General features: G+C 39.5%; 1 protein-coding gene and 1 long non-coding RNA gene across 4 annotated transcripts in view; one reads left to right on the top strand and one right to left on the bottom strand.

Moving 5' to 3' along the window:
• Positions 1-22,449, bottom strand: part of DYM (dymeclin) — a 388,874-nt gene that overhangs the window by 61,792 nt on the left and 304,633 nt on the right. For all 3 annotated transcript variants that reach the window (XM_040264506.1, XM_040264509.1, XM_040264508.1), the window contains 2 exons: positions 18,929-19,111; positions 3,526-3,639 (listed from right to left, as the gene is read on the bottom strand). In XM_040264506.1, coding sequence (XP_040120440.1) covers positions 3,526-3,639; positions 18,929-19,111 — 297 coding nt within the window. The remainder of the gene's footprint in view (positions 1-3,525; positions 3,640-18,928; positions 19,112-22,449) is intronic.
• Positions 423-15,814, top strand: LOC120880998. Its single transcript, XR_005725178.1, has 3 exons — positions 423-433; positions 10,728-10,730; positions 15,692-15,814. It is a non-coding gene; the product is annotated as an uncharacterized LOC120880998 (long non-coding RNA).

Raw genomic sequence — 22,449 nt, 5'->3', positions numbered from 1 at the left:
TATGACCAACCTAGATAGTATATTGAAAAGCAGAAACATTGCTTTGCCAACAAAGGTCTGTCTAGTCAAGGCAATGGTTTTTCCAGTGGTCCTGTATGGATGTGAAAGTTGGACTGTGAAGAAAGCTGAGCGCTGAAGAATTGATGCTTTTGAACTGCGGTGTTGGAGAAGACTCTTGAGAGTCCCTTGGACTGCAAGGAGATCCAACCAGTCCATTCTGAAGGAGATCAGTTCTGGGTGTTCTTTGGAAGGACTGATGCTAAAGCTGAAACTCCAATACTTTGGCTACCTCATGCGAAGAGCTGACTCATTGGAAAGGACTCTGATGCTGGGAGGGATTAGGGGCAGGAGGAGAAGGGGACGACAGAGGATGAGATGGCTGGATGGCATCACCGACTCGATGGACATGAGTCTGAGTGAACTCCGGGAGTTGGTGATGGACAGGCTGGCCTGGCGTGCTGCAATTCATGGGGTCGCAAAGAGTAGGACACGACTGAGCAACTGAACTGAACTGAAAAGGCCAAAGTGCACTCCTCTGCCAACCAGACAATTACTTGGACAAACTGTTAGCACTTCCACCTTTCCAACATGGTCCAAGTCAAGCAATAATTTAACTGATCCCTCTGCTCTCACAGTCACACTACAATCTACTCTCAACACATCAACCAGAGTGATCCGCTTAGAATCAAAACCCCAGCATGCCTCTCCTCTTCTCAAAATCTTGCCTTGGCTCCCCATTCCACTGCCCTGCCCCAACCCTTATCATCTCTGTTTACCTTCTGCTCCTCTCCCCTTGTCCACACAGTTGTAGCTGCTTTGTTCTTCTCATTATTTCTTCAACATGCTTGGCATCCTCCTGGCTTTGGGCCTTTTCAGGCACTGCTTAGGATTCTACTTTGAACCAGCACATCTAATTTGCTCACCTTCTTGTTTTGGTTAAAGGTTGGCTATACCATTCTCTGTTAATTCTACAACCTTCTCCCACCACATCCTCACTGGCATGCCCAAACCCTCTTAAGTTTGCTTGATCATTTATTTTCCAGAGCAACTACCACTCTAGATCATTTTGTTATTTATTACACCATGCTGATTATTTGTCGTCTGTTTCTGCCTGCTAAACTACAAGCCCTGAAAGGGCAAGGATCTTTGCTCACTTTGTGCCCAGGCACTTAAGAGTGACAGCTGTCACAGAGCAGATGCTTGACAAAGGCTTGCTCAGGGTTGATGGAACCTGTGGCAAGCTTTAACCTAACGTCACACGTCCTCATCACTCGTCATCGCCCCCTTCTCCTGAACTCTCATTCCCATCCTGCTCTGGGCTTTCTCTCCCGTGATCCAACCTCCCATTACTTCTCTGCCTCCCGTGCCCCACGCTGCCTTTTCAAACCCCGCCTTCATGGTTATTATGTCCCGCGACATTCTCAGTTCCTGCACTGGATCTTCCGTCTCTCGTCCTCACCTCTTAAACAAGAACCTGGTTTGCCCCTCAGGACTCCCAAACCCCTGGAGCCTTTGGAAGTAGAAGCTGATGGTTCTTCGCACTCCCTAGTCTTCTGGGCCTGGAGGTGCAGCTGGTGTCTTGTTTTCACTGCTGGTCCTTGGCTGTTCCTCTACTCTTAAATACAGAGCTCTGTTCCTATGAGGCCAGTATCAACTTCTCTTCCTTTTACCTGCTGCATGCTGATTCCTAGGCCGCTCTCCTATTTACTGTAGTGTTTGGCTCAGTCTTTCTTTCGCCCCATGGCTTATCATCCGGGGTTGACTATGATGCCCATGTGTATGGCTCATGGTTGACTTCAAAACCATTAACTGGCTTGATCACACTGACTTCCGTTTACATCCATATCATTTCAGTCCCCCGCTCACGGCTGAACCCAGACCATGTTGTCATGGAGATTTGCTCCTTGTGAACACCTTCAGTCTAAATATACTGCTCTCTAATCACAATTTCCATGACTTCTACTTCACTGGTTCTTTGATCTCATTCAAATCCCCCTTCCCTTCATTTCTCTCCATTATCCTTTCCTTACAGTCTCTCATTACACCTCTTTCTTGACTTTCCTAAACACCAAGATCCATCACTTCCTGTGAGTTGCCACTCTAATCATCATGCCCTGTAACATGAAATAGTTCAAATAAATTCAAAAGGGTGAGAAAAAACCTAACAGACCTCAGATAGCTTACTTTAGGTAAGAGAGGAAATAATATGAATTCTCTACACTTACGGACTTGTCAGGAAAGAGAGTCAAGTCAGAGCTGGAGGGTCTGGTGAACTGTGATCAGGTTTTATGCCGTCGCCACATGCTGGTGCCATTTTAGTTGAGGAGCAGACCACCCTCCGCCCTCTACCGCAAGGCTACCTGCGTACGGTGGAACTTCTGCAAGTGATCATGACTAAGGCGCTGTGGCTTGACAAACTCTGTTGTTGTAACTGAAAATATTTTCATATCCTACAATGTTTATTAAGCAGCGGTTCCAGTGATAGTGCTGCAAAGCACAACCCCCAAACAGTAACTTTGGAAAGAAGTTGTGACCAAAACTATGAAGAAGGCTAAACATTCTCTATGATACCCTGCGTGTTGTTCATTTAGGAATGAGCACTCTAAAAAAAAAAAGGGAGGTAATGAAAGAAAAAAATTAAAAGAAGTATTAAGGTAAAAATAGGCGACAATGCCGTACATTCACGCATTTCTCCCCAAATATCCCCTTTACATCTTTTCTTGTGGGAAAATTAAGTCTTGAAATATGAGTTTTATACCATGATATTGCCTCAGGAACACATTTAGTGCGCAGATTTAAATGTTTCCTCTAAACACTGTATTTCTCCTACCTCTTCCACAAAATACTCCTCTTTTTGTAGCTACACCCAGGTACACAGTGAATAATGTGGTGATTACAAGTACGGACTTGGGAGCCGAAGACCGGGGTATGGATCTCCTAGTTCGTTAATTCCCTAACTGTATGACTTGGGGTAAATTACTTAACCTATTTTTGTACCAGATTCTTCATCTGAAAATTAGGATGATTAATACTACTTAACCTCAAAGGGCTGTTGTGAGGATTGATTGATCAGTTAATATATAAGACACTTAGACGCCCCAAAAGCACTGAGTAAACACTGAGTAAGTACTAGCTACCCCTGCAGCTAACGGATCATCATCACTATCACCACCACACCACCTATTGATCAACCCTTGATGATACACACAAGACTGAATTTATTTCAGTGGGTTAAAAAATAAGGTGCTCCTTTATTCATAGTATTTGAATTACTCATAGTATTATGCAGCGGTTACTCATAGGAGATGTATGCAGTGGTGAAGAGTCCTTTTGCGACTTCTTCTGGAAAACTGTCAGAATCTTTCATCACAGCTCTGCGTGTCGGTGTATAGGAGAGTAGGCAATATTTAGAGAGCTTTTCCCAGCACAAGTGCTAGGTAAGTAGTATGATTCTGAATAGAGCCTACTCAGACAATAACATTTACATCAATAGATACAACAGTATGTTTCTTCTCCCAGTCCTACCTTCAGCCTGTCCTTGGGCAGCGCGACAACCCCTTGTTTGATGATTTCCAGGACTCGTTCCACTGACAGCTCAGCTCCAGCTTGTAGCAACCTTGAGCTAAAGAAGGTGATCACCTGGAATGCAAAGTGTTATTTTTTTAAACAAGTAGATACATGAGATATATTTTCAGTAGATGCCTTTCTCACATGGTAGTCAAATGATCATTGTTCCACTTCTTAGAGTGACCTGGCTTTTAACTCACCCGCTTTCCTAAATCAGTCCTCTCTATAAAGGGTTTGATGGCTGAATCAGAGCCAATCCCCTTAATATTCAGGGTTGATTATCCATTCTGTGAATTAACTAGGTTCCTCAATTCTGAGCTTTCTTGTGCTACCCCACCTTGCATTTGTATTTCATTTAGAGAGAAGCATTCATCAGAAGGCAGGAAGAGAAAGCCAAAGCTTAAAATCTGTTAATATTGAGGCTTAACAGTAACTGTAAAAACAAGTCTTAGGAAGAAAGGAATTTGAAACTAATGGCTAAAATGATGTTTTGGGGATTATTTATCAATTTAATTTATCCACAATACTCTTATCTCTGATCACCAGGGAAAATAAACGGCAAGCTATAATTTTTTTTTCTTTTTTTGGTTTCATGTCACAGCACAGCCTGAATGAACTGTGTAGCAAGATGCTAAGATAGTAACATTCTGGAAATAACACTGTCTCCTAACAGTTGTCATTAAAAACTAAAAGAATATCATCATTTCTTGGGAAATCACTTACGAACCACAATGTTAATAAATCAAGATGACCATGGATCACTTTTTATTTAAGAGCTATACTATACACTATAGACAAGAGATACCTGCAAAATATAAAAATTTACATTGTTTAAAAAGTTGAGTATTTCCATTTACATGCTTTCTATTTTATAGGTAAGATATTTTAAGATATTTTAAATTGCTAAGAATTATTTCCAATTTTTTTTTTCTAAATTTTCTTTCAGGATTACTCTCCTAAATATTAATGTTCAAATGCACAATCAGTTTTCTCCTAACCATTCTAGTGGGGAAGGTGCATGATATGACATAAATGCCACTGAAATGTATTTATTCTGGAAAGCAGAGATCCAGCTAGAGCCAGAACCTTAACAAGCTTGTGCCTTGAAAGACGGTGGCAGTGAGTGAAAACAAAGGCAGCCAATGCCTGGCTACACTGCTGTTGATTCCAAATAAATCGTCTCTTTATCTCAGGCAGTTTGCTGGCACCAGCTCCTTTGCAAGTTGCTTATTTTGTCCATGACAGGTTGGTTTTCAACATGTGCCTATGGTTCTTGTTTTTTCCAAGTCAGATTTTAAGCTCTTTAGGGGAATTCTGGGATAAAATTTTGTTCACAGAGTTTAGTTTTGTTTCCAGAGTTTAGTTCAGTTCAGCAGGTACTGAAATTGATTTTTATAAATAATTGTCTTTTTATTTTTAAATGGACATTTTGTATGTGTAAAATAAGTAAATTCAGAGAAAATACTTTTAGATTTTTGGTTGTACCTCAAGTTTTTGTGTTTTAATCAATACACTGATGATACCCTTGACAACTTATTCAGTGGAAGAGATAGTCAGAGAATTTATATGGAAATAGATGATATTTTGTGTCTTTAAACAAGATGCAATGTGTAAAAAAGACAAAGATGCAATGTAACTGGGGGACTAGACACAGATCAAACATGTACAAGGAAATGGATTTAGACATCATGGTAGTGTACACTACAAATTTCTCAAAAAGTCAGAGGCCTAGTCTGGGTCTTGCCTGTGATACTTACTAACAATGTGACAGTCAACTTCTTCCAGATGTAGAACTGTGGAGTGGCTGGGAGCACCTGTCAGGTGTCAGATGGCTTGGATTTAAATCTCAGCTTTCCTTATAAACTAAGGCAAGTTATTGAACGTCTCCATGCCTGGGTTTCCTGATCTATAAATATCATATACTGTCATATACTGCCTTTACTATGTCAGGTATGTTCCTTCCCTACCTACTGTGCGGAGAGTTTTTAATCATAAGTGGACGGTGAATTTGTCAAGAGTTTTTGGCATCTACTGAGATAATCATATGATTTTTATTCTTCAATTTGTTTCTAAAGTTGCATATCACATTGATTTGCAGATTTTGAACTATCCTTGCATCCCTGGGATAAATCCTATGTGACCATGGTGCATGACCCTTTTAATGTATTGTTGTATTCAGCCTGGTAATATTTTGTTGAGGATTTTTGCATCTATGTTCATCAGTGATGTTGCCCTGTAGTTTTCTTTTTTTGTGATGTTCTTGTCTGGTTTTGGTATCAGGATGCTGCTGCCTCACAGAGTGAGTTCAGAAGTGCTTACTCTGTAATTTTTGAAATAGTTTGAGAAAAATAGATATTAATTCTTCTCTAAATGTTTGGTAGATTTCACCCATGAAATCATTTGGTTTGGATTTTTGCTTGTTGAGGGTTTTAAAATCACTGATTCAATTTCATTACTTGTAACTGGTCTGGTCATATTTTCTATTTCATCATGGTTCAGTTTTGGCAGAGTGTGCATTTCTAACAATTTGTCCCTTTCTAAGTTGTACATTTTACTGGCATACAGTCTTTTTACAGCAATCTCTTATGATCCTTTATATTCCTGTGGTATCAGTTGAAACTTCTTTTTTGATTCTGATGTTCCTGATATGGGCCCTCTTTTTTTCTGGCTAAATCTGGGTAAAGGTTCACCAATTTTGTTTATCTTTTCAATGAATCAACTCTCAGTTCCACTAATCTTTACTGTTTTTTTTTTTTTTCAGTCTCTATTTCAGTTACTTATTTGAGAATTTTCCTGTTTCCTGAAATAGGCTTGTATTGTTAGAAACTACCCTCTTAGAACTGTTTTTGCTTTATCCCATAGATTTTGGATCACAAGTCATAGGATCATTTACATTTTCATTTGTTTCCAGGATTTAAAAAAATTTCCTTTTTGATTTCTTCAGTGACTCTTTGGTTGTTTAGTAGCAAACTGTTTAGCCTCCACATGTTTATTGCAATTTTTTTCCTTCTGATTGATTTGCAGTCTCATAGTACTCTGGTTGGAGAAGATGCTTGATATAGTTTCAGTTTTCTTAAATTTACTTAGAGTTGTTTTGTGACCTAGTATGCTGTCTATCCTGGAGACTGTACAATGTGCTCTAGAAAAGAATATTCTGCTGCCTTTGGAAAAAATCTTCTCTATATAATCTATTTAGTCCATTTGGTCTAAAGTGTCATCTAAGGCCAATGTTTCCTTACTGATTTTCTATCTGAATGATCTGTCCATTGGTGTCAGTGGGGCTGCACAAGGTGATTTCAAGATGAACAGATGACCCCTGCAAATGCAGTGGGTTATATTATAGAAAGAGAACTCTGAGCTTAGGGAACACAAACTCTTATAATGGTCAGTAAGCATGTTTCCCTTTTGTTCTAGAGGGAAACACAGACATGCCCCCAACCTTCCCCCTAACTGATTCCAGGTATCTGTACAACTTGATCTCTACTTCTTTCAAGTCTGAGCTCAAATGTAACTTCTCAGAGAGGTCCTCTCTGACTTCACTCTTTATATCTGTAATTTTACAACCCTATTCCCAATAGTACTCATTATTCCTCTCTCTCTTTTTTTTTTTTTGACACAGCAACTCGTAGATATTGATGTCATTTACAGAGCTAAGGAAGACTGCAGAAGAAAAAGTTGATTCATTTTGTGTTTGATTTTTTTGGGGGGGAAGAAAATAATGAATTCTCATTTAATCTTGTTTAATATTTGTGGAACTGTTATACAGGCAACTGAATGTGCTAAGACAACTAGGTTTTCTATATTTCCAGGTCTGGAAATATAGAAAATCTAGTATAGATTTTACACTGTCCAGAGACAAAAACAGTTCTTGTCTTTACCATACCACAAACTATTGTTGTTCACTGTCTCTGTCCTCTACTTATAGTCAGCCATGACATTTCTTTCATGCCCTCTCCTGTTTGGTGTGGTATTTCTGTTTTGTCCTGTTGCTTGAATTCAGCCAGATCATATCATCTTATGAGTTAGATGCAGAGGCTATGTGCTAGTGGCTAATAATAATTTGGCTACCTGAAACGCACATGTATAGCTCCTTCTGCAGAAGTTAGAAGTACTCCAAAGTTAGTCACTCCTATCTCAGACATTCACTATTGCTTAATGTCTTAATAAAAAATATCAACTCTCAACTGCCTGTCAGCTAAAAATAACAGTAGATTCATAGTCTCCTCTACCAATACTTTTCAAGGTTAACTCCATGAAAGAAGAAACCGCAAAGGTTTGCTTAAGCCAAGATTCAGGAGCATTTAGGTGAGGGCAGGGGAAGGTAAAGTGCTGAAAGAGGCAAAAAGTGGAAATGTTATTTATATCTTTATCATGGCATTCTTTTCAAAATATGTAAAATGTTTAAAATGATTTTGAATGAATTTCCAGCATGCCCAACACTATTTTGGATGACAGTATTCAACAAAAAGTTGTTGGAAAATCTGCTCATTTAGACTCTTATTTAGGTTTATCCAAGTGAATGCTGAAAATATGGAGTTTATAATGAGAAGACCTGGATTAAAGGCTGAGTGATTTACTAGCTAAGTGACCTTGAACCAATAATTTCACCTATGAAGCCTTGCTCTGCCTCCCTCATGGGGATAATTTACAGGTCAAGTGAGATAGGCATATGCAAATAACCCTCAGTGATAAAGCTCTATGCAAACATGTGATCATTATTTAAGAGGATAACTCTATTATTTATTTATTTATTTTTTGGCTGTGCTGTGTGGCTTGAAGAATCTTAATTCCCCAGCTCGAGACTGAACCTGAGGCCTGGCAGTGAAAGTGCTGAGTCCCAACCACTGGCCAGGGAATTCCCTAAGAGGATGATTCTTAGGTGGAGATCTGTGTTAAAAATCACCTAGGAAGCCTTCTCGAAGCCTGTTGGTTTCCTAACCTGTAAAGTGAGATAATAGTAACTAGTTTACTGGTTTAAGAGGAATAAAAGGGTAATATATGTAGAGCTACTTAAGTCTTATTCCCAGCATTTAATAGAGACTCAAAAAATGTTTAGGCATATATTTATCTAGTTTTAAGACGTGCACAACAGCACAGAGCCAAATGTTTACCCTGAGGTTGCATTTTTCACTGAATACAGTTGCAGTGTCAATAAGCAGTCCATTCTGGTGACAAGGGCAGGATATAAACCTAGTTTAATACTCCGCTTTTATTTCTACTTGCTTATATACTGTGAGAAAAACAGTGAGGGCCCTTCTATTTCTTCACCTTGACTCTGCTTTTTGCTTCTTCCAAAGGAGACTAAGCTTCAAATGGATCTAGGTTAAGTCCTTTGCATGGTTCTTTTATGTCCTTCAAGAAAAATACGGTCCTTCAGGGTTATTTTTAAAGTTTCAATAGCTGGTTACTTTACTCATGGAGTAAAGACTGATTTGACATCACTGGAAGTTAGAAGGAGAAAGTAAATTTCCAGGTTTGTTTTCAGACCTTTTCAGGTAGTGAATAGGCAAATCACTGAGAAACTGGAGGAACATGTAGTGAATGGTGACAGTAATCAGGCAAGATGATTATAAACAAGGTTTTTTTGTGTAAATCATACTGCCTTGGTTTGAGTTCTGGCTTTATCACTTTCTGAATGTGTGATCATGAGCAACTTAAATCTTTCTAAGCTGGCTTCTTTATCTGCAACTGAAAATTAAAATCAAATACACCTCACAAGTTTGTTTTTTAATGAAAATTAAGAGACATAATACATATAAATGCTCAGCAAGCACGCTATAAAGCTAGCAGTGCTAATGATTAATAGAAAAGGAACAAACGGTTTTTGATGTGGTTTAAACATTTAACACTAAATAATCCAAACAATGTGTTAAAACATGATCATCCATCACTGACTACAGTTACGAACATAGGAAAAAATAAACTTTGAGTTAGTCTTTTAGCAGAAAGAAAGAGAAAAAATGGGTTATTATGAAAAGAGGTATTGGTAATTAAGGGAAAACATTTCTTTCCAATGCACCACAGATATAGTTTATCTGACATATGTTGTACACAATTCAAGTGACTATCCAGAGGAAGAAAACAAGAGTGGAAAGTGGGGAGAGGGAGGGAGGATGGAAGGAAGGAAAGGATAAAAGGAGAAAAAAGACAAGGAGGAAAGAAGAAAGAAACTGAAATCAGAGAGGTTCAGAGAAAGGTAACAGTTATGATAGAAAGGGGAGGAGTGTGCCATAGGGCAGACTAAAAACAATTAGGCTGACACAGGTTAGAAATATGGAAGTTAAAAAAGGATATATTGGATAGTTCTATAATTCAAAGATCTGGATAATCTTGGAAAAAGCAGGATATTCTCTACCCTGGAACGTGAAAGAGATTATTTATAAGTATCCTAAGAAGATATTATTTTAGTACTGCAATGCCCTTTCCTAAGTGTAATTCGTAGTCCCAGTTAGACATCAAGAGACTCAAGAGTATAACAGCCATTCTGTTTACTTTGTATACACTTGAAATTTTTTATAATAAAATGTTTTTATAATAAAAAAGTATAATAGGCTACAGTTCACATCAGATTAATTTAAAAGGATATAAGATCAAGAAAACAAAAGAGAATGTGAACAGCATAGTCACAGGCTTTTGTTTTTGCTGGGAATGCTCACAGTAGTCTCAGGGCTAGTCTCTGGACCCTCAAATGATAGTGCCGAGGTGACAGAAAGGACTACAGTGGGCAGATCCAACAGCCACCCAAGCTGAGAAGCCAGGTACCAAGCAGAAACCAACGCCCTTTGTGACACTCTCAGCTTCTAGGTCCCTGAAAAGGACATGCCTGGCTGTGAGTTTTTTTTTTTTTTTTTCACTCAGGGAAGCCCAAAGCTATAGTCCTTCTACCCCAGACTCAACTTACCAACCAATTGTCATTTTATTATATTCTCATTTTATCACAGCAGTATTACTGAATTAACACAGCTGACATTCTACCTTCACCAGATTTCCAAGAAACAGAGCTAAAAACAGATGAACCCAGGCCAATTTCCCATGTAACAGAGAAAAGGGTTTTATTGAACCTTTTACTCATATGCACAATGAATCGTAATCTCAGTATTTTACTCCCCAAAATGGTACTAGCAAGAACTAGAAATGAATTTGGACAAATGCATGAATAGGCTGTTGAGAACTGGCTTTTCACTTTATTTTGGTTGCACCATGTGGCTTGGAGCATCTTAGTTCTCCGACTACAGATCAAACCTGTGCCCCCTGCAATGGAAGTGTGAAGTCCTAACCTCTGAACTGCCAAGAAATCTCCAGAAGTGGCTTTTTAGCTACAAGCTAGCCTGTAAAGTTTGTCTTCATAGAGAAATTGATTTCATCTCAACACTGTGATTGTTAAGACTGCTATGAGAAATGTACTTTAAGAGAAGTAAGAAAGGCTCTGCCTTTCCTATCCAGAAACTCTCCTTTCTGGATAGTTTCTTTGAGAACTGGGATCAGAGAAGGGACTGCACTCCCGGAGACTCTCCCAGGGAAAAAGTAGACTCTACTTTTTCCATGGAGGTAATGCCAGAGAATGCTCAAACTACCGCATGATTGCACTCATCTCACATGCTAGTAAACTAATGGTCAAAATTCTCCAAGCCAGGCTTTAGCAGTACGTGAACCGTGAACTTCCAGATGTTCAAGCTGGTTTTAGAAAAGGCAGAGGAACCAGAGATCAAATTGCCAACATCCGCTGGATCATGGAAAAAGCAAGAGAGTTCCAGAAAACATCTATTTCTGCTTTCTTGACTATGCCAAAGCCTTTGACTGTATGGATCACAATAAACTGTGGAAAATTCTGAAAGAGATGGGAATACCAGACCACCTGACCTGCCTCTTGAGAAACCTATATACAGGTCAGGAAGCAACAGTTAGAACTGGACATGGAACAACAGACTGGTTCCAAATAGGAAAAGGAGTACGTCAAGGCTGTATATTGTCACCCTGCTTATTTAACTTCTATGCAGAGTACATCATGAGAAACGCTGGGCTGGAAGAAGCACAAGCTGGAATCAAGATTGCCAGGAGAAATATCAATCACCTCAGATATGCAGATGACACCACCCTTATGGCAGAAAGTGAAGAGGAACTAAAAAGCCTCTCGATGAAAGTGAAAGTAGAGACTGAAAAAGTCGGCTTAAAGCTCAACATTCAGAAAACGAAGATCATGGCATCTGGTCCCATCACTTCATGGAAAATAGATGGGGAAACAGTGGAAACAGTGTCAGACTTTATTTTGGGGGGCTCCAAAATCACTGCAGATGGTGACTGCAGCCATGAAATTAAAAGACACTTACTCCTTGGAAGGAAAGTTATGACCAACCTAGATAGCATATTCAAAAGCAGAGACATTACTTTGCTGACTAAGGTCCATCTAGTCAAGGCTATGGTTTTTCCTGTGGTCATGTACAGATATGAGAGTTGGACTATGAAGAAGGTTGAGCGCCGAAGAATTGATGCTTTTGAACTGTGGTGTTGGAGAAGACTCTTGAGAGTCCCTTGGACTGCATGGAGATCCAACCAGTCCATTCTGAAGGAGATCAGCCCTGGGATTTCTTTGGAAGGAATGATGCTGAAGCTGAAACTCCAGTACTTTGGCCACCTCATGTGAAGAGTTGACTCATTGGAAAAGACTCTGATGCTGGGAGGGATTGGGGGCAGGAGGAGAAGGGGACGACAGAGGATGAGACAGCTGGATGGCATCACGGACTCGATGGACGTGAGTCTGAGTGAACTCTGGGAGTTGGTGATGGACAGGGAGGCCTGGCGTGCTGCGATTCATGGGGTCACAAAGAGTCGGACACGACTGAGCGACTGAACTGAACTGAACTGAAAGATCTCTTGGTGCCTGGGTTTTCTCATCGAAGCACAGACACTAACATGCATTTTTGGAGCATAAACTAGACTACCGAGTTGTCAAGAAGAATCTAGCCAAGAGAAAAAGGTAGGAATGAGCTGTGATTTATGTCTCTTGGATAAACCATTTGTTTCATGGTCCTATTAACAATACTTGTCAGTTTTAAAAGGAGATGCTCTTCTGGTTAAACCCAGACTTAACAAGAAGGACATGGGGCCAGAGAAGAAATATTTGAGAAGTGGCCTGAGGATGCTATCACACATCCTAAATATCAACGTATCTACATACCTGTTCATAATGGTGAGAATTTAATTACAGACCTTAAATGTCAAGTCTAACTTTAAGATATAACCATGCTCATTTGAAATGATGTTTCAGCTTTATTCTAAATGAAAAGATGACAATGGTTCTCAGCTGCCCCAGTTTTGTTAATGAAATCTAAATAATACTGATAGTAATTCAGGAAAATGACAAGGGTGTGAATGGCAAAATAACCTGCTATAGCTGCAACTGTTAGGTATATAGTCGAGGCAGCTTAAGGAAAGTCCATGAAAACACTAACTAAACTGACAGTTAAGAGTTTTAGTTTTTATTTCTGTTTACCAGCAATCATTACACAGCAATGATATGGAGCAAATCAATGAACAGATCTGCAAGAGTATACATAGTGGTAGTTAAACTCAACTAAACTCAGCGTAATTGTATGATTCCAGAGTATTTAACAACTCATAGAATTTATGTGTTAAGAGTCTGGAATGGGAGCTTGGTTATAGTTCAAAGCTGGTTTCAATTAAGTACAAACAAGTACACAAGACTCTACTGGGATGAGCAAAAATTAATCTACTTGGCTTATGAGAATGGATAGAACTGTTCTTAAATATCTTAAATGTGACCAGAGTCCATGCGTCCATCTATGTATTGCTGTTATTCTGGAAGAAGCCAGGAAGTTTATGCCTTAAAGGTCACTGTCACCCTCTTTTTCCCAACCCCAATATTAGGCAGTCTCTTTCTACCTCAGCTTTTAAAACCCTCACAGATGGATGTACAGACCCCAGTCAGGAGCTTGGAGGACTCTTAATATGAGGAAACTGGATCTAAGAAATAACACTTAGTGATACCAACATGAAGGGGCTTAAAAAGAAATGGCCATCTTTCTCATAAAAGTTTCAAAGAGAGAAAACAGCAGGAGACAGAGAAACAACCAGGAAGAAATAATTGAATGAGTATTTGAAAGCTCTGAGCATGAGTCTCGAGACTAAAAGGACCCTCTAAGCACCAAACACAACCGACCAAGGCACAGCGAATCACGAAGTTTCAGGACACAGTAATAGAGAGCTCCCCCAAGCTTCCCAAGGCAACAGTCATGTAGAAAAAAAGAAGAAAACCATTTTCAGATATTAGAAACTAAAAAAATAAAAAACCCATCTCACATATACCCTTTTCCAGAAAGCTACAGTAGAGTAAGCTCTACCAATCTGAAGCAGTAAACCAAGAAAGAGGACTTCACAGGAGCCAAGACCAACCAAAGGGACAGCTGAGGGAAATTCTCAGAAGGTTCTGCAGTTGGGCAGGAGAACCAGAGTCCAACATGGCTGGGGCTGGAAGCAGTTCTCCAAGAAAAGAATAGGACTGAGAACTGGATGTCTGACTATTCTGAGAGGAGTTTTAAAGTTATGTCAGAAAGTTTGTATTTGTGTTAGTGACTGGATATTTGCAAAACATAATGAAGACAGGCCTAACAACATAACTAGAACAAAGAATCTACACAAAGATAAATAACTCAGCAGAAAAACTGGCAAAAGACTTGCCTAGGCATCACACGAGGAGACCCAAATGAAGACCACAGTGAGGTGCTGTTACAAAACTGACAAAACTAAGGTCCACGAGGATGCGAACCAACAGGAGTCCTATACACCACTGGTCCAAGCGGAAAACGGTGGCATCCCAGGTAGCACTAGTGGAAAAGAAATCGGCCTGCTAATGCAGGTCAGATGAACAGACGCGGTTTGATCTCTGAGTTGGGAAGATGCCCTGGAGAGGGGAATGGCAATCCACTCCACTATTCTTGCCTGCAGAATACCAAGGACAGAGGAGCCTGGGTGGGCTACAGTCCATAGGTTCGCATAGAGTCGGACATGACTAAAGCAACTTAGCAGAGGACACAAAGGAAATGGTACATGTTATGCAGCAATTTCACTATGAGGTGCATACCCTGGAGGAAGGTATGCACCTGTGCTCAGTCATGATGGAAATAACTGTATATATTTATACTTGAGCAATAATTATTTAAAATCTTCCTAAATTTAAGTAAATGATATGCAAATAGCTGACTCATTGGAAAAGTCCCCAGTGCTGGGAAAGATTGAGGGCAGAAGGAGAAGAGGGCGTCAGAGAATGAGATGGGTGGATGACATCACCGATGCAATAAATATGAACTTGGGCAAACTCGGGAGATGGTGAGGGACAGGGAGGCCTGGCATGCTGCAGTTCATGGGGTGGCAAAGAGTCGGACACGACTGGGCAACTGAACAACAACAAATATAAGTAAAACAAGGACAGGGATGGTAGCTCTTCACCTTCCTCTTGTGCACAGCAACTGTGAACCTGATGAGCTATACAACAAATATCTGTGGAATCAAATTGAACTGGGAAACATTAATATAGCAATAGAAGGCTTAGCAGAAAAATCTTTTTAAAAAGAACAGGAAGTGAAGGTCCACAGAACTGTGAAAAATGTTCAATCACACTAATTATGAAAGAAATAAAAATTTAAAACAATAATGAAATACCATTTTTAATACAAAATAGCAAATGCTAAAATAAATATAATACTCAAAGCTGTAAAAGTATAGGGAGGTATTTCCTCTCATAGATCACTTGCAGAAGTATGAGATGATGTACAGATACATTAGTTGTACAATACATCTAGACAGCAATTTGACATGGGGTGAATCTTGAAAATACAGACACCTCTGACAGTAAAAACTAGTACAATTCCGGTTTTAAGACTACACCAACAACAGAACTAAAAAAGGTGAGCTATAATTTATTTAGAAACTGTTAATTATGAATTAATTACAAAATATTAGAAACAATCAAATAAGCAATAATGGGGTAATGGTTAACATATTTTAGGACCTCCATAATACAGGTTAACGTTGTTCAGTCGCTAAATTGTGTCTTTTTGTGACCTCATGAACTGTAGCATGCTCCTCTGTCCTCCACTGTCTCCCAGAGCATATTTATGTCCATTGAGTGGTGATACTATTCAACCATCTCTCTCAACTGCCCCCTTCTCCTCCTGCCCTCTATCTTTCCAGCATCAGTGTCTTTTCCAAAGAGTCATCTCTTCGCATCAGGTGGCCAAAGTATTGTAACTTCGGCTTCAGTAACAGTTCTTCCAACAAGTATCCAGGGTTCATCTCCTTTAGGAAAGACTGGTTTGATCTCCTCGCAGTCCAAAGGACTCTCAAGTTTTCTCCAGCATCACAATTTGAAAGCATTAATTCTGTGCTCAGAGTTATTTATGGTCCAGCTCTCACATCTGTACATGACTACCAGAAAAACCACAGCTTTGACTACAAGGACCTCTGTCAGCAAACTGATACACTGTCTAGGTTTGTCACAGCTTTCTTTCCAAAGAGCAAGCGTCTTTTAACTTCATGACTGCAGACACTGTCTGCAGTGATTTTGGAGCCCAAGAAAATTAAATGTCACTGTCTCCACTTTTCCCCCATCTATTTGCCATGAAGTGATGGGACCAGGTGCCATGATCTTAGTTTTTTGAATGTTGAGTTTTAAGCCAGGTTTTTCCACTCTCCTCTTTCACTCTCATCAAGAGGCTCTTTAGGTCGTCTTTGCTTTCTGCCATTAGAGTGGTATCAACTGCATATCTGAGGTTGTTGATATTTCTCCTGGAAACCTTGATTCCAGCTTGTGATTCATCCAGCCCTGCATTTTGGATGATGTACTAGGCATAGAAGTTAAATAAGCAGGATGACAATATATGGTCTTGTCATACTCTTTTCCCAATTCTGAACCATTCAATTGGTCCATGTCTGGTTCTAACTTTTGCTTCTTGACCCACATACAAGTTTCTCAGGAGACAAGTAAGGTGGTCTGGTATCTCCAACTCTTTAAGAATTCTCCACAGTTTGTTGTGATCCACATAGAGGCTTCAAGGTCATCAATGAAGCAGTAGTAGATGTTTTTCTGGAACTCCCTTGCTTTCTCCATGATCCAATCAATGTTGGCCATTTGATTTCTAGTTCCTGTCTTCTCTAAATCCAATTTGTACATCTGGAAGTTCCCAGTTCACATACTGCTGAAGCTAACTGAAGGATTTTGAGCATTACCTTGCTAGCAGGTGAAATGAGCACAAGTGCATGGGAGTTTGAACATTCTTCGGCATTGCCCTTTTTTGGGATTGGAATGAAAACTGATCTTTTCCAATCTTGTGGCCACTGCTGAATTTTCCTAACTTGTTGACATATAGACTTTAATGGCATCATCTTTTAGGATTTGAAATAGCTCAGCTGGAATTTTGCCACTTAAGGCCCATTTGACTTCACATTCTAGGATGTCAAGCTCCAGGTGAGTGACCACACCAATGTGGTTAACCAGGTCAGTAAGATGTTTTCTGTATAGTTCTAAAGGAGATCCAACCAGTCCATTCTGAAGGAGATCAACCCTGGGATTTCTTTGGAAGGAATGATGCTAAAGCTGAAACTCCAGTACTTTGGCCACCTCATGCGAAGAGTTGACTCATTGGAAAAGACTGATGCTGGGAGGGATTGGGGGCAGGAGAAGAAGGGGATGACAGAGGATGAGATGGCTGGATAGCATCACTGACTCAATGGACACGAGTCTGAGTGAACTCAGAGAGTTGGTGATGGACAGGGAGGCCTGGTGTGCTGCAATTCATGGGGTTGCAAAGAGTCGGACACGACTGAGTGACTGAACGACTGAATTGAACTGAATGTGTATTCCTGCCACTTCTTAATCTCTTCTGTTTCTGTTAGGTCCTTACTATTTTTGTTCTTTGTCATGTCCATCTTTGCATGAAATATCCCTTGATATCTCCAATTTTCTTTAAGAGATTTCTAGTGTTTCCCATTCTACTGTTTTCCTCTATTTCTTTGCACTGTTCACCTAACCAGGCTTTCTTATCTCTCCTTTTTATTCTCTGGAACTCTGCATTCAGTTGGTATTATCTTTTCCTTTCTCCTTTGCCTTTTGCTTATCTTCTTTCCTAAACTATTTGTAAAGCTTCCTCAGACAACCACTTTGCCTTCTTGCATTTCTTTTCCTTTGGTTTTGGTCACTGGTTCCCATACAATGTTACCCAAGGCCCAACTTGCCTGATATCAGGCATCTCTTGACTTCCTACTTTTGCACTGTGATCCCCTATGATGAAAAGGACATCTTTTTTTGGTATTACTTCTAAAATTGTTGTAGGTCTTCATAGAACCAGTTAGTTTCACCTTCTTCAGCATCAGTGGTTGGGGCATAGACTTGGGATTACTCTAATGTTGAATGGTTTGCCTTGGAAATGAACTGAGATCATTCCATTGTTTTTGAGGTTGCACCCAAGTACTGCATTTCACTTTTTTGTTGACTATGAGGGGTATTTCGTTTCTTCTAAGGGATTCTTGCCACAGCAGTAGATGTAACAGTCATTTGAATTAAATTCACATTCCCATCCATTTTAGTTCACTGATTCTTAAGATGTCAATGTCCATTCTTGACATCTCCTGCTTGATCACGTCCAATTTACCATGATTCATGGACCTAACATTTCAGGTTCCTAAGAAATATGTTCTTTACAGCACTGGATGAGGGTCATTTCCACTTTGGCCCAGCCGCTTCCTTCTTTCTGAAGCTTTTGGTAACTGCCCTCCACTCTACCCCAGTAGCATACTGGACACCCTCCGACCTGCAGGGCTCAGCTTATGGTGTCAAATCTTCTTGCTCTTTCATATGTCTATGGGTTTCTCCAGCAAGAATACTGGAGTGGGTTGCCATTTCCTCCTCCAGTGGACCGTGTTTTGTCAGAACTCTGCACTATGACCTGTCCCTCTTGGGTGGCCTGGCACAGAGTGGCTGATAGCTTCAAGCCCCTTTGACACGCCATGACAAGGCTGTGATCCATGAAATATAGGTTATATAGTTATTAAAATGTGAGATTTTCAAAGAATTGATATCACAGGAAAATGTGTTAAGTAAAAATAGCAGAGTCCAGAACTATTAAGATATAAAATATGATCTCAATTCTCCTAAAGACATATATGTGCATTATATATATATGTGTCTGTATATAATACATACACACATGTGGAACATGACAGTTGTTAGAACAGATGGCAAATACAGTTAACGTTCAAGAGACTATTGTAGTTTTTTTTTTTTTTTAAGTTTTGTTAAACTTTCTCTGTTTAAAAAAGAGTAACAGTAAATATCTCCATTTACACTTACCAGATCAATATTTTGCATGATATCCTGAAATGAAGGATGAGTTCGAAATTGTTCAAAGAGATCTCGTTTGTAAAGAAGTGCATATACCAAGTTTGGATTGTGATGAAGAGAATTTGTCAGGCAGGAGTTGATGATCTCTAACATCATTCGAATCACTTCTTCAATGACATTTAGGTCTTGTGCCTGATGAAGAAAGAAAATCCCCATAAGAGTCAGTATTTTCCTCCTTGACATAGAATTAATTAGAATGAGGGCAACTGCTTTACAATTATAACAGCATTGGAAAGATCATGGACAAGAAGTCAAGATTATTTTTGTCAAGAATTTTTAGAATTAAGTTTATCAGTTACTAAAGGATTTGAGTTATAACTTTTGAACTAAATATGGTGATAATCATAAATTTCACATTAATAAATTATTGCCAATCTAGAAGAAAATCTGGAGCTTTGATTAATAGATTCTAATTTGTATTCTTATCAGTATACCACCCTACATCACTAGACTTGCTCAATATAAAGTGATAGTAGGGTCTTATCAACTCCAAGAAGAGTTTCTAATTTGGAATATGACCTCACTTTTCTGCACTGTCATTCAATGCTCATATTTACAGATAAACAGCCTAATGTTTTGTTTCTGTTTCCTGAGAGTTAATAGTCTTTGGGAATCTGAATGTGAAATAGTTAATAACAGCAAAATTCAAAGTAAGTAATCAACACATCTCTTGAAAGAAAGAACAATGGAAGGCAAAAACAAAGGTGAATATGACACTCTTCTCCTTCTGAGTTTTCTAAATTATGTTTGACAGTTGGGGCAAAAATTGTAACACTGATGTGGTTCTCAATGGATGCAAAGGAACACCTAAGACAATTATATTATAAATCAGGGAGAGCAAAGGAATTTAAAGAGAGGATACTTTCTACCTCTCATATGAACTGGGAAAATGTCAACAATACTAGATGTGGCAAGTTATGTAAGCTATATATGTAAAGTATCTAGAGCAAATCCATACAAAGAGATTACAATTAAAATCTGAACAATGACAGAGTGGATAAAAAATACATGATGCAACTATATGCTATCTACAAGAAACTTCCAATGTAACTCACTTTAAATAAAGTTAGATTGAAGGTAAAAGAATGGAAAAAGATATACCATGAACTATTAATCAAAATAAAGTAGGAATGACTATTATTACTAGGAAAAATACACTTCACATCTAAGACTACATGGCTTACAAAATAAAAAATATTTACTATCTGGACGCTGGTGGAAAAGTTTACCACCCTGATCTAGCACACAAAAAGATATACTTATTTCCATATAATTTACCTCCACTTGTATTAAGAACAACATCCAGCAACAAATCAACATTTATGGGACAGAAAAAAAGCAAAGTAAAAACAATGTCCAAGGGATAAAGTGGCCCAGTGGATAAGAAACACCTGCCAATAGAGGAGACACGGGTTCTAGCATGTGGGAGGTCCCACACGCTGTGGAGGAGCAGCTGAGCTTGTGCGCCACAGCTTCTGAGCCCGCACCCTAGAGGTCATGAGCTGTACTACTGAAGCCCACGTGCTCCAAAGTCCTGCTTCGTAGCAAGAGAAGCCACTGCGGGGGGAGAGCAGCCTCTGCTCACTGCAACTAGAGAAAACCCTATGCAGTAACAGAGACCCACTGTAAACCAGTAAGAAAATTTTAAAAAATAGATAAAATACTGCTTTCTACCTCCTGAACAAGATCAAAGGAGGTTAACACACTTCAACTTCTTGAACAGCAAGGTGCTGACCCCATTCTTCCTTGTTTTGTTACAGTTGCTTAGGTTTTTAATTTCATATTTTTAAAAAAAACCACAAACTGGTTTTTAAAAAATCAGTACTCAAAAAGGCCACTTTTCATTCCAATCTCAAAGAAGGGAAAATGCCAAATAATGTTCAAACTACCACACGACTGCAATCATTTCACATGCTAGCAATGTTAATGCTAAAAATCCTTCAAGCTAGCTTCAACAGCATGTAAACTGAGAACTTCCAGATGTACAAGCTGGATTTAGAAAAGGCAGAGGAACCAGGGATCAAATTGTCAACATCCACTGGATCACAGAAAAAGCAAGATCATTCCAGAAAAACATCTACTTCTGCTTCACTGACTACACTGAAGCCTTTGACTGTAGTTCAGTTCAGTTGCTCAGTCGTGTCCAACTCTTTGCGACCCCATGAATCGCAGCACGCCAGGCCTCCCTGTCCATCACCAACTCCCGGAGTTCACTCAGACTCACGTCCATCGAGTCAGTGATGCCATCCACCCATCTCATCCTCTGTCGTCCCCTTCTCCTCCTGCCCCCAATCCCTCCCAGCATCAGAGTCTGTAGAGATCACAACAAACTGGAAAATTCTTCAGAGATGGGAATATTAGGCTACCTTGCTTGTCTCCTGAGAAATTTGCATGCAGCTTAAGAAGCAACAGAACCGGACATGAAACAACTGGTTCAAAATTGGGAAAGGAGTATGTCAAGGCTGTATACTGTCATCCTGCTTATTTAACTTATATGCAGAGTACATCATGTGAAATGCTGGGCTGGATGAAGCACAAGCTGGAATTGAGATTGCAGGGAGAAATAGCGATAACCTGAGATATGTAGATGATACCACCCTTATGGCAGAAAGTGAAGAGGAACTAAAGAGCCTCTTGATAAAAGTGAAAGAAGAGAGTGAAAAACCTGGCTTAAAACTCAACATTCAGAAAATGAAGATAATGGCATCCAGTCTCATCACTTCATGGCAAATAGTTGGGGAAAAAATGGAAACAGTGATAGACTTTATTTTCTTGGGACCCAAAATCACTGTGGACAGTGACTGCAGCTGTGAAATTAAAATACACTTGCTCTTTGGAAGAAAAGCTATGACAAACTTAGACAATGTATTAAGAAACAGAGACATTACTTTGCCTACAAAGGTCCATATAGTCAAAGCTATGGTTTTTCCGGTAGTCCTGTACAGATGCGAGAGCTGGACAATAAAAAAGTCTGAACACTGAAGAACTGATTCTTTAGAACTGTGGTGCTGGAGAAGATTCTTAAGAGTCTCTTGGAAAGCAAGGAGATCAAACCAGTCAATCCTAAAGGAAATTGATCCTGAATATTCACTGGAAAGACTGATGCTGAAGCTGAAACTCCAATACTTTGGCCATCTGATGTGAAGAGCCAACTCACTGGAAAAGATTCTGATGCTGGAAAAGATTGAAGGCAGAAGGAGAAGGGGATAACAGAGGATGAGATGGCTGGATGTCATCACTGACTCGATGAACGTGAGTTTGAACGAACTCCGGGAGATGGTAAAGGACAGGGAAGTTTGGCGTGCTGCAGTCTATTGGGTCACAAAGAGTCGGACAGGACTGAGCACCTGAACAAAAAGTCAGTGGTTAACTAACTTTACATATGGATTTCAGTGCACACCACTAATTCTTGCATTCCGCTTCTCTACAGGTAAACTTTTCTTCTATTTGAAGTACATCCTTTAATAGTG

The sequence above is a fragment of the Oryx dammah genome, unplaced genomic scaffold, assembly GCF_014754425.2.
Source record: "Oryx dammah isolate SB20612 unplaced genomic scaffold, SCBI_Odam_1.1 HiC_scaffold_22, whole genome shotgun sequence".
NCBI classification, from domain to species: Eukaryota; Metazoa; Chordata; class Mammalia; order Artiodactyla; family Bovidae; genus Oryx; species Oryx dammah.
The sequence above is the reverse complement of the archived record's forward strand: the minus strand, read 5'-3'. Positions and strand labels throughout refer to the sequence as shown.